General features: G+C 42.9%; 1 protein-coding gene across 1 annotated transcript in view; it reads left to right on the top strand.

Annotated features, from left to right (window-relative positions):
- The first annotated feature begins 6,286 nt into the window (after positions 1–6,286).
- PWP1 (PWP1 homolog, endonuclein) overlaps positions 6,287–13,531 on the top strand; it is an 88,971-nt gene continuing 81,726 nt past the window's right edge. The window contains exon 1 of the mRNA XM_040439403.1: positions 6,287–6,443. Within this exon, the coding sequence (XP_040295337.1) occupies positions 6,378–6,443 (66 nt within the window). The 5' untranslated portion in view covers positions 6,287–6,377. The remainder of the gene's footprint in view (positions 6,444–13,531) is intronic.

Raw genomic sequence — 13,531 nt, 5'->3', positions numbered from 1 at the left:
TTTAAAGGGAATTGTGCTAGAGGTCTATTTGCTTTAATTTTCCCATATGAACCGCTGACGCGGCTGGGTATGACATAGTTATGTGGGATCTGTGGAGGTGTAGATCTGTGGATGACGCAGTTATGTGGGACCTGCGGAGGACGCTGTTATGGGGGACCTGCGGAGGACACTGTTCGTCAGGAATTCAGCAGCAGGTAAGTACGTCAGGAAAGACAAAACCACAGGTGGAACCTAAATTAACAGGCAACCTGTGGCCAGCAGGCTGCCTGCATTTATAGTGGGGAGTGAGGGTCATATGACGTGGCCAGCGTCACATGACCGACAGACCAACCAGTCGAGCACCAAGTGATCAGCTCGGCGCTCAAGGCAGACTTAGGAGCAGGGAGCCACCCAGCTAGTAAAGACGCCCTGGGAACGAGGTCAAACACAGAACCTCGCTCCCGAAGCTAAGCAGCAGGTCTGCGGCTAACGGGGGACCGAGTGCACCTTCGGAACCCCGTTACACATATGTATCAAATCGGTTTTTTTTCACAATAAAAGCAAACAGAGCTATGGGGACTGGGTATTGCGGATGTGCTAGCGGCCATCTAGCAAACCATGTCCTCAGCTCTATACACAAAATACCGGTGATAGGTTCCCTTTAAATTAGATATTATAATATTATTATTGTTATGTCATTAGCTAATATTGATAATTTAACATGCTAAAAATATGAATGTTTTTTTTTTACAATTTATGTAATAACAAGATAACCAAGAGTGGAACTATGTGCATAATTTTATTAAAAAACAAATAGTGAAAATTTATATAATTGATGTGTATGACACTTAAAAATATATATATATATATATATATATATATATATATATATATATATATATATATATATATATTTTTTTTTTTTATTACTTACCAGCTATCTGTCTAATGGATACAAACCAATAACTTTGTCCACTAGGAGCTGTTAAAAGTAAAAATAAAAAAACTTTTTAATTTAATTATCTCTATTAAAAAAAAAAAAAAAAAAAACTATATTAAATTATATTTTTTTTAAAAATTGTGTATATATATAATTTTGTTTCATACTTACTAAAATTATGTATAAATGATACAAACCAATTATGTAATCCACTATGAGCTGTTAATAGAAAAAAATTTTTTTGGAATTATTCTATATAAATAATTCAAATATATATATATTTTTATATATCTTTATAAATATTTATAAATATAATATAAATATTTAGTTTGTTTAAAATTTACCAGTATTTGTTCTAAATGATACAAACTAATTTTTTAATCCTCAGTTGAGCTGTAATTTAAAAAATTAACATATATACATTTTTATTATAAAATAATTTTAAATATATTTTTTAAACTTACCATTTATTGGTCTAAATTAACCAAACCTATTGGGTAATCCGCTAGGAGCTGTTCAAAATAAATATAAATTTTATGATTTTGTAAACATAATTAAACATAACATATTAAACAATTAACATAGTATATAGCCTTACAGAGGAACAGGCAAGGCAGACGCCTCTCTCCTGCTCCTCCGCACCATTCATCTGTATCGCTGTCCTGAGGACAGCGATAAAGATGAATATGGAGATGAGCGCTTCCACAATGGAGGCGCTCATCTCCACCCCCGCTGCCTGTGGACAGAACCAGCCCCCCTCTGGCTATGGTTGAACGATAGGAAAAAATATTCAACCAATAACTATATTAATAAATATAACGTGATAAATAACCATTTTTAATAAAATTGTTTAAAAAAAAAACCATTATACCGTACGGGTGTCAGCCGCAAGGAGATGTTATATACTGTATGGGGGCCAGCCCCAAGGAAACATTATATACTGTATGGGGGCCAGCCACAAGGAGACGTTATATACTGTATGGGGGCCAGCCGCAAGGCGAGGTTATATACTGTATGGGGGCCAGCCGCAAGGAGACGTTATATACTGTATGGGGGCCAGCCCCAAGGAGACGTTATATACTGTATGGGGGCCATCCGCAAGGCAACGTTATATACTGTATGGGGGCCAGCCACAAGGCGACGTTATATACTGTATGGGGGCCATCCGCAAGGAGACGTTATATACTGTATGGGGGCCCAGCCCCAAGGAAACATTATATACTGTATGGGGGCCAGCCACAAGGAGACGTTATATACTGTATGGGGGCCATCCGCAAGGAGACGTTATATACTGTATGGGGGCCATCCGCAAGGAGACGTTATATACTGTATGGGGGGCAGCCACAAGAAAACATACTGTATGGGGGGCAGCCACAAGAAAACATATACTGTATGGGGGGCAGCCACTAGGAGACGTTATATACTGTATGGGGGCAGCCACAAGAAAACATATACTGTATGGGGGGCAGCCACTAGGAGACGTTATATACTGTATGGGGGCAGCCACAAGAAAACATATACTGTATGGGGGGCAGCCACAAGAAAACATATACTGTATGGGGGGCAGCCACAAGAAAACATACTGTATGGGGGGCAGGCACACGGAGATGTTATATACTGTATAGGCGAAGCCGTAAGTAGATGTTATATACTGTATGGGAGTCAGCCGCCCCAAGGAGACGTTATACCGTATGGGGGCCAGCCACAAGGAAAGTTTATACTGTAAGGGGCCTATCCAGCACGGTGTCCGTATAAAGGAGTCATCGGTGTGTACAGTATATACCCTGCACACTGTCAGTATACAGGAGGAGGTCTACAGTGTGTGCATAGTATAAAGGTTGGGTGGGGAGTCAGCAGTGTGTGCCCAGTATACTAGGGTGGGGGGTGTATTTTAGTGGGCTGGCAGAGGCTATGTCCTGTGGCCATATGATAAGGACTTCATAGGATAACCCCTTCAATTACACGGCCCCCATTGACTTCTATGGTCTGACATAGGCCCCCCTAGCTGCAGTGTGAGCAGCACATTTGACATGCATAACTTGAACATTGCCATGCCACCTGGAGAGCAGTAAATATCATACTGATCCAGCTGCTAGTGCGTCCTGTAGTACAGCTGCAGCAAAATGATCCACCAAATACAGCCTGCGCTTACCTTTGTCCTGTCAGGGGGGGGGTGTTTTCATCATTTTGTGCTCAGTATATGGTGGTGCATCCTCGGCGGGCACACGTACAGTACTCTCTCCCTGGCTGGCCGCAGGCTCCTCATCGCTCCTCTCCCGCCGCTCATGTGTGAGGATCTACTGGCCAACCATGCCAGTTACGTTTGCGGGGACCCAGGCAGCACAGCCGAACCTCCACCAGACCTTGCCAGCTGCTGCCTGACGTGCCGCTCCACGCGCTTTGCCTGGATGACCTGCAGACTAAAGCCTCCTGCTGCAGGCTGATCTTGCGTCCTGCCATGAGCGATCAAAGGGCTCCGGTCTCCGCTAACACCGCTGCCTCCTCCGACCTGTAGTCCACAGGAGTTATACCGGAGGGAGACACATTGTACCGCGTCTACTCCAGGCCTGCCGCAGAGGTAACTTTAGACACCGGCTTTTGACTGACGATACGGCTTACAGAGGGGTGACAAATATCCCAGGCGGAAGGCTGCGGCTGTGGAAAGGTTTGAAAACATGCGTGACATGATTAAATAGAGATATATAATACCTGTGAAATTGTGGACTATAGTAGTGAGTGGATCCTGTGAGGTAGGAACTCTGGCGCTGGATCCAGTATGGCAGGGGGACAAGATTGTTCGGAATGTTCTAGGACGTTATGGCGTAAGGGGGAGGAGACATAAAAGAAGAAATTTTATTGGTGGAAAGAAGAGAGGATAGAGCATGTGCGAGAAAGAACGAGATGTACTGAATAGGGGGCGGGGAATAGGCTATGACGTTCGGATGAAATCAAAAGTATTATGCTAATTAGGGTTACGGCGGGAAAGCGTTCTGGGTGCCAAATAATCGGAACGGGGGGTGCTGATAAAATTATGGAAGCATCCCTTTAAAGAGTATTCGATGACAAGTTTGGAGGTACCTTTATTTTGATATGTATAAACAGGGTGACAGGTTCCCTGGGCAATGCACATGGCTGGTGACAGTGATTCGCAGACCGCAAAACAGGCAACGGTTGTGTGCATGAGCCCTTAGACAGGTGTATTCAACAGTCTCTTTTGCCATTTATCAAGCACTTCATGAATTATAAGCCAGGGATGCCCAAACTTGCAAAACTACAACTCTCAGTATTCCTGGGCAGCCTACGGCTATTAGGGCATGCTGGGAGTTGTAGTTTTGCAATAGCTGGAGGGAGTGCAGGTTGAGCATCCCTGGACCAGGTGTATTGCTATTAGGGCTCATGCACACTAATGTATTTTTTTTCCGTTTCGCAAAAAAAAATAAAAAATAGAATTTCTCCTTCTCTTATTCATTTCGCAGACAAGGACAGACATGGTTACAATGGATCTGCAAAAAAATAGATTAGGCTCCATTCACATGTCCGTGGTGTGTTGCGGATCCGCAACACACCCGCCCGGCACCCCTATAGAAATGCCTATTCTTGTCCGCAGCTGCGGACAAGAATAGGACATGTTCTATCTTTTGCAGAGCTGCGGACAGCACACTGTGTGCTGTCCGCATCCATTACGTCCCCATACAGAATAAATGGGTCCACACCCGTTCCTCAAAATTGCGGATCCATTTGCGTACGTGTGAATGGAGCCTAAGGCCTCTTTCACACTTGCGTTGTTGGGATCCGGCATGCACTTCCGTTGCCGGAGGTGCCTGCCGGATCCGTAACAACGCAAGTGTACTGAAAGCATTTGAAGACGGAACCGTCTTCCAAATGCGTTCAGTGTTACTATGGCACCCAGGACGCTATTAAAGTCCTGGTTGCCATAGTAGGAGCGGGGAGCGGTATACTTACCGTCCGTGCGGCTCCCGGGGCGCTCCAGAGTGACGTCAGAGCGCCCCATGCGCATGGATGACGTGATCCATGTGATCACGTGATCCATGCGCTTGGGGCGCCCTGACGTCACTCTGGAGCGCCCGGGGAGCCGCACGGACGGTAAGTATGCTGCTCCCCCGCTCCCCGCTACACTTACCATGGCTGTCAGGACTTTAGCGTCCCGGCAGCCATGGTAACCACTCTGAAAAAGCTAAATGTCGGCTCCGGCAATGCGCCGAAACGACGTTTAGCTTAAAGCCGGATCCGGATCAATGCCTTTCAATGGGCATTGATCCCGGATCCGGCCTTGCGGCAAGTCTTCAGGATTTTTGGCCGGAGCAAAAAGCGCAGCATGCTGCGGTATTTTCTCCGGCCAAAAAACGTTCCGTACCGGAACTGAAGACATCCTGATGCATCCTGAACGGATTTCACTCCATTCAGAATGCATTAGGATAATCCTGATCAGTATTCTTCCGGCATAGAGTCCCGACGACGGAACTCTATGCCGGAAGACAATAACGCAGGTGTGAAAGAGCCCTAACACGGACATCAGCCATTTTTCTTTGCAGTGCAATGTTTTGTGGACTGCAAAATACATACCGCCGTGTGCACGAGACCTGAGTCTGACCTCTAGTGGTTGTTTTTCAGTATGACAGGCTCATATTCACCAAGACTGGTCTAATCATTGTGCGCATGAAAATGTGTCGCAAGTGAGCTGAAATTAGGCACAAGTCTCCATAAAAGGGCGACCTTTTAGGCAAAATGTGGCGCAACTCACCACACAAAACAGACGTAGAAACACACACCAGTCCTGACTAAATCAGGCGCAAAATAAGAGAACTTAGGCAAAGGAGGTGCAAATGGCTCCAAAACAGTCACATTTTCATTAGTAAATGAGACAAAAAGTCTAAAACCGCATTTTTACACCTAAATACAGGCGTAGACACTATAGTAAACGTGCCCCAGTGTGAACCCAGACTAACGGAGCAGGTAGCGCAATTCTTATCCTGATCCACCGACAAAACTATAAAAATACAGACTTGACTTAGTCAAAAAGCGATGATGGTAGAAGGTATAGGACAAAGCCATAATATTGTCTCCAAGCCTGGACTCCCCTCACACAGGCTGCTATGGGGATAGATTTGTGCTTCCCAATCACTTTACCTACGGACACACAAAATGGCGGAATACGCTCCTGCACCCTAGCTTATATAATGAGACGTGGCACGGAGCGTGCCTTGTGACTACATTCCTTCGTGACTGCCTTGGAGAAAACAGCGCAAAGCCTTTTGGGAAGCTCAATTACGGTTTTCCCATAACAAAGATGGCGTCTGCTCTCTCCTTTCTGCAAAAGCCTAAAGAGGTCATGTGACCGGAAGTGAACTCGAACAGGAACCCACGTGTGCTGTGCGGGGGCTGCCATTGATTGCCGGAAGTCCCTCAGCTCGCTGCTGTGATCTCTCCGGTGTGCAGTATGAGCTGTCAGATTACCTGCGTGTCCTGGGTACAGCGAGGGGTGGCCAAGGAAGTCCCCGAGAAGGTGGGAGGCGCGCTTCTGACTGTGCAGTTAGTAATGATTCCCTTTCTGGGGTGTGCCATGTTTGCCCTAGTGTAATCACATGGCTACATGTGTCCCAGCTTTTCATAAGAAAAAGAAAGCATGATATACATGGCTGCTGGGCTGGAGTCTCCGATGGCGGTCCAGAAGCAGCCATGCCGGATTACACAGAATCGGACATTTATGGCCCATGTGGCAGTTCTACATGTATCGGTTCATAGAACTCTGCATTGTGCTGCTCCTCTGTTATTCCTCCTAGAAATGTATACAAAAAACTCAGCAGGGTGGAGAATGTTTTTTTTTTTAAAAAAATGTATGACTCTATGTTGTGTCATTCGACTATTATTCCTACTAAAAGTTAGGCATGACTTGCCAGCAGTGTGTACTAAAGGTCCAGCTGAGTGTTACCAGTCAGGGGGTGTCCCTGTCCAGTCTGACACTAGCCGATCAGTGCTGCTGGTGTCAGATTGTGTAGGGACCCCCCTTCCCCCAGATTATACTGGAAGTGATAATGATGACCTATCCTCAGGACAGCGGCGGGGGTCCAAGTCTTGGCACCCACAGCGATCAGTGGTTCCAGGGAGACACTGCGCTCACGGAGCAATGGTGGGTGATGCAGGCTCCTGGCGGCTTTCCATGTACTATGAATAGTGGCAGTGTTTGGTACTGCAGCTAGGCCATGTGATGTCACTGGCCAAGCAAGAGGCTGCATGATCGTTTGGGGTCCCAAGTGTCGCACCCCCCGCAGATCTGGTCATCAATAGAAAATTCCCGAATAACCCTTTTAAGTGCAAACTGCTAGCAATTCATCCAGAATTTTTAGTAGGAATAACAGAGTAATGGGACAACGCAGTTGTAAGAAAAGATGGTCCGGAATTATTGTTACATGGGGAATGCAAGTAGTTACTAAAACAACAGAGGTGTCAGGAGAGGTGCTCCAGGTGACTCAGCAGAGGGATTGGCGCTCACAGCCGCCTCTCTGTTTTCCTCAGGCCCAGTCACGTCACTACTAGTATCACTGGCCTCAGGGCCCGCCTTGAGTTAGTTGGCACCCTGTTTGAAAAGGTTTCTTTTGGCGCCCCAACCTGTCATTACCCCCCCTCCCCCATAATTAAATATTTTTTTTGGACTGGGCGCGGACCCATTTCAATGGGGCAGCAAAGGATGCGGACAGCACAGTCTACATCCCTGTGTCTGCTATGCAGCTCCGAAAAAGGGTAGAAGATGTCCTATTCTTCTCGGTCTTATGGACAAGGATAGGACGTTTCTACGGTGACGTGCACATGGCTGCTATCCGTGTTTTGCCAACCGAAAATGGATACAGTTGTGCATGAGGATATATATATATACACACACACCAGGCAGTTGCTATACATTCCCTTAACGTATTTCCTCTATATTTCCATGCAGTATCCATGAGGTCATGTAGTTCCTATATATTCCCAAACCTGACTGTTTTAGGCTACTTTCAAACTAGCGTTTTTGTGGATCCGTCATGGATCAGCAAAAACGCTTCCGTTACAATAATGCAACCGCCTGCATGCGTCATGAACGGATCCGGTTGTATTATGTCTTCTATAGCCAGGATGGATCCGTCATGAACACCATTGAAAGTCAATGGAGACAGATCAGTTTTCTATTGTGTCAGAGAAAACGGATCCGTCCCCATTGACTTCCATTGTGTGTCAGGACGGATCTGTCTTGCTCCGCACCACATCGCGGACAGAAAAACGCTGCTTGCAGGGTTATTCTGTCCGCGATGGGGACGCAACCAAACGGAGCGGAATGCATTTCGGGGGTCTCCGTTTCGTTCAGTTCAGTTTTGTGCCCATTGACAATGAATGAGGACAAAACCTGAGGCGTTTTCTTCCGCTATTGAGATCCTATGACGGATCTCAATAGCGGAATTAAAACCGCTAATGTGAAAGTAGCCTTAGCTGTCTGTAAATCAGCACCTGTTCCACAGACCCTTCAGCAGAATACAGCGCCCTCTGAGGGCAGCATATGATAATACCAGGCCTGACAGACTATTACATCTCACAGAGATATCTCCTATGTTAGTGGTGAGCGCTGACAGTGTACGTTCCCTCAGTATCCCCAGCTGATGGTCTTCATCTCCGGTCGGCTGGTGACATTTGCGCACTGGGGATCCAGAGGGAACCTACACTGCTCTGTGATCGCAGCCAGGCAGGGAACTCTGCCCCTACACATTAAAGGGGTTCTCCAGGAATAAAAAAAAAATGAAAATACTTAAATATTATTTTATAATATATTCACAAATACTTTTGATTACTTAGAATGGCTTGTTTTGTCTAGGGAGCAATCATTAGGAGAAATAAAATGGCCGCCGTCCTATCAGTACACAGAAAACCTGTCCTAATCCCACAGGAGGACATGTTACTTCACCACAATGAGCCATAGTGCTGCCTCATCCTCCTCTCTGCTCGTCAGGAGTGGTAGGATCCCGGACGTTAAGGAGGGATCCACATGGGATTAGGGTCATCCATATGTTGGTCCCCTTGATGGTTTTGCCGGGAATATTTCCCGCCATTTTTAGTGTTGCCATCTCCAGGCAGATTGCCTGGGATGGCAACATGGATTTGATTGGGGTTGCCAACGCTTGGGCAATTTTGCCCCTGTGTGGCAACCTTTATAATATTGGTTAAAAGTTTGGCCAATGACAGGATATTCTTATTTCTTTTGCCTTGGTGACAAGGCTGTTATTGGTGATGGCTAAGGGGCTGGAGGGAATAAATATGCGGGTACAGAAGAAGCTGGGACGTTACCTCATCTGAGAAGAAAAGAAGATTGTCGCTGCCCCGCCCGCCCTTCCAATATGTATTATTTTTTTTTTCCGGGTCACGGCTTGTGTTTAAAGTTTATGGGGTGTGAGTTGTTGATAAATCTTCAATTTGAGCTTATGGCTGAGCTCGTGTATTATTATTTTTTTTATCAGAGTTTAAATAAATATGTTTAAATTGAGTTATGAATGTTATTTATTAATTAATAAAGGCCGTGGCCAATTTATGAAAAAATGATTTCCAAACAAAAGTGATTGGTTTCAGTGCTTTTATTTATATTCTTAGGACCTTTTATCCCATCATGATTCTGAATACAGGTGAATTTCTGTGGGAATGGAGTTGATGAGAGGAGGTGAGGTGTGGCTAATGAGCAGCAGCAGTCTCCATTACCACAGTCTGCCCTGTCCGTCCTCTCTGTACTTCATGTCTCCTCATGAACTAAATTCCCCAGAGATTCAGCTAAAGTTCTTATCATCTGTATTCAGGATCATAATCCCTGATGAGGAGGAGGATGAGGCAGCTCTTTACCTCAGTGTTGTAAAGTAACTTGTCCTCATGTATGATTAGGACAGGTTCTGTGTGTACTGAAAGGACGGCGGCCATTTTATTTCTCCTAATGATTGCTCTCCAGACAAAACAAGCCATTGTACCTAATGAACGTTATTTCTGAATATATTTATAATAAAGTAATATTTAAGTATTTTGATTTTCTTAATTCCCGGAGAACCCCTTTTAAAAAAATAAATAAAAATTAAATGACAGATATACTTAACATACTGCAATGTAGCGTCTATTGTTACGTTTTGTGGGTATGGTTTTCTGGTGAACTGGTGATAAGGCGAGCTTTCAGATATACACATTAGACATCTAATCAGGCCATAACGTGCCAATGTAAAACTACCAACTTCACAGCATTATATTTAGTCCATATATAACAAGACAAACAGTGGGGGAGATTTATCAAACTGGTGTAAAGTAGAACTGGCTTAGCTGCCCATAGCAACCAATCAGATTTCACCTCTCATTTTCCAGAGGAGCTGTCCAAAATGAAAGGTGGAATCTGATTGGTTGCTATGGACAATTTAGCTAGTTCTACTTTACACCAGTTTGATAAATCTCCCCCTCTGTGTGCATCATACTTAAAAACAATCATACTACACGTGCAAACACACTGGTATGTGCACACACAGGTCATACATAATGATAGACACATATAGTACACCCCTATATACATTATACACAGTTATAGATACACATGCAATACAGTTATATACATCATATATACACAGGTCATACACAGCTATAGACACATACAGTACAGTCACAAATACATTACACACACAGGTCATACACAGCTATAGATACACATACAGTACATATACATTACACACACACACAGGTCATACACAGCTATAAATGCACATACAGTACACACTCACATAAATTATACACACACAGGCCATACACAGCTATAAATGCACATACAGTACATATACATTATACACACACAGGTCATACACAGCTATAGATGCACATACAGTACACACACATATACATTATACATACACAGGCCATACACAGCTATAAATGCACATACAGTACACATACATTATACATACACAGGCCATACACAGCTATAGATACACATACAGTACATATACATTATACACACAGGTCATACACAGCTATAAATGCACATACAGTACACACTCATACATTATACATACACAGGCCATACACAGCTATAAATGCACATACAGTACACACTCATACATTATACATACGCCATACACAGCTATAGATACACATACAGTACACACATACATTATACATACACAGGCCATACACAGCTATAGATACATACAGTACATATACATTATACACACACAGGTCATACACAGCTATAGACACATACAGTACAGTCACATTACACACACAGGTCATACACAGCTATAGATACACATACAGTACATATACATTATACACACAGGTCATACACAGCTATAGATACACATACAGTACATATACATTATACACACACAGGTCATACACAGCTATAGACACATACAGTACAGTCACAAATACATTACACACAGGTCATACACAGCTATAGATACACATACAGTACACACTCACATACATTATACATACACAGGCCATACACAGCTATAGATACACATACATTATACATACACAGGTCATACACAGCTATAGATACACATACAGTACATATACATTATACACACAGGTCATACTCAGCTATAGACACATACAGTACAGTCACAAATACATTACACACAGGTCATACACGGCTATAGATACACATACAGTACACACTCACATACATTATACATACACAGGCCATACACAGCTATAGATACACATACAGTACATATACATTATACACACAGGTCATACACAGCTATAGATGCACATACAGTACAGTCACAAATACATTACACACAGGTCATACACAGCTATAGATACACATACAGTGCACACTTACATATATTATACATACACAGGCCATACACAGCTATAGATACACATACAGTACATATACATTATACACACACAGCTATAGATACACATACAGTACATATACATTATACACACAGGTCATACACAGCTATAGATACACATACAGTACATATACATTATACACACAGGTCATACACAGCTATAGATGCACATACAGTACATATACATTATACACACAGGTCATACACAGCTATAGATGCACATACAGTGCACACTTACATACATTATACATACACAGGCCATACACAGCTATAGATACACATACAGTACATATACATTATACACACAGGTCATACACAGCTATAGATACACATACAGTACAGTCACAAATACATTACACACAGGTCATACACAGCTATAGATACACATACAGTACACACTCACATACATTATACATACACAGGCCATACACAGCTATAGATACACATACAGTACATATACATTATACACACAGGTCATACACAGCTAAAGATACACACAGTACAGTCACAAATACATTACACACAGGTCATACACAGCTATAGATACACATACAGTGCACACTTACATATATTATACATACACAGGCCATACACAGCTATAGATACACATACAGTACATATACATTATACACACAGGTCATACACAGCTATAGATACACATACAGTACATATACATTATACACACACAGCTATAGATACACATACAGTACATATACATTATACACACAGGTCATACACAGCTATAGATACACATACAGTACATATACATTATACACACACAGGTCATACACAGCTATAGACACATACAGTACAGTCACAAATACATTACACACAGGTCATACACAGCTATAGATACATACAGTGCACACTTACATATATTATACATACACAGGCCATACACAGCTATAGATACACATACAGTACATATACATTATACACACAGGTCATACACAGCTATAGATGCACATACAGTACATATACATTATACACACAGGTCATACACAGCTATAGATGCACATACAGTGCACACTTACATACATTATACATACACAGGCCATACACAGCTATAGATACACATACAGTACATATACATTATACACACAGGTCATACACAGCTATAGATGCACATACAGTACAGTCACAAATACATTACACACAGGTCATACACAGCTATAGATACACATACAGTGCACACTTACATATATTATACATACACAGGCCATACACAGCTATAGATACACATACAGTACATATACATTATACACACAGGTCATACACAGCTATAGACACACACAGTACACATACATTACACACACAGGTCATACACAGCTATAGATACACATACAGTACACACTCACATACATTATACATACACAGGCCATACACAGCTATAGATACACATACAGTACATATACATTATACACACACAGGTCATACACAGCTATAGATGCACATACAGTACACACTTACATATATTATACATACACAGGCCATACACAGCTATAGATACACATACAGTACATATACATTATACACACAGGTCATACACAGCTATAGATGCACATACAGTACACACACATATACATTATACACACAGGTCATACACAGCTATAGATGCACATACAGTACACTCACATATACATTATACACACACAGGTCATACACAGCTATAGATGCACATACAGTACACACACACATATACATTACACACACAGGTCATACACAGCTATAGATGCACATACAATAC

Source organism: Bufo bufo, chromosome 1, assembly GCF_905171765.1.
Source record: "Bufo bufo chromosome 1, aBufBuf1.1, whole genome shotgun sequence".
Taxonomy (NCBI): Eukaryota; Metazoa; Chordata; class Amphibia; order Anura; family Bufonidae; genus Bufo; species Bufo bufo.
Note: the sequence above shows the minus strand (reverse complement) of the source record. Positions and strands in the feature narration are given on the sequence as shown.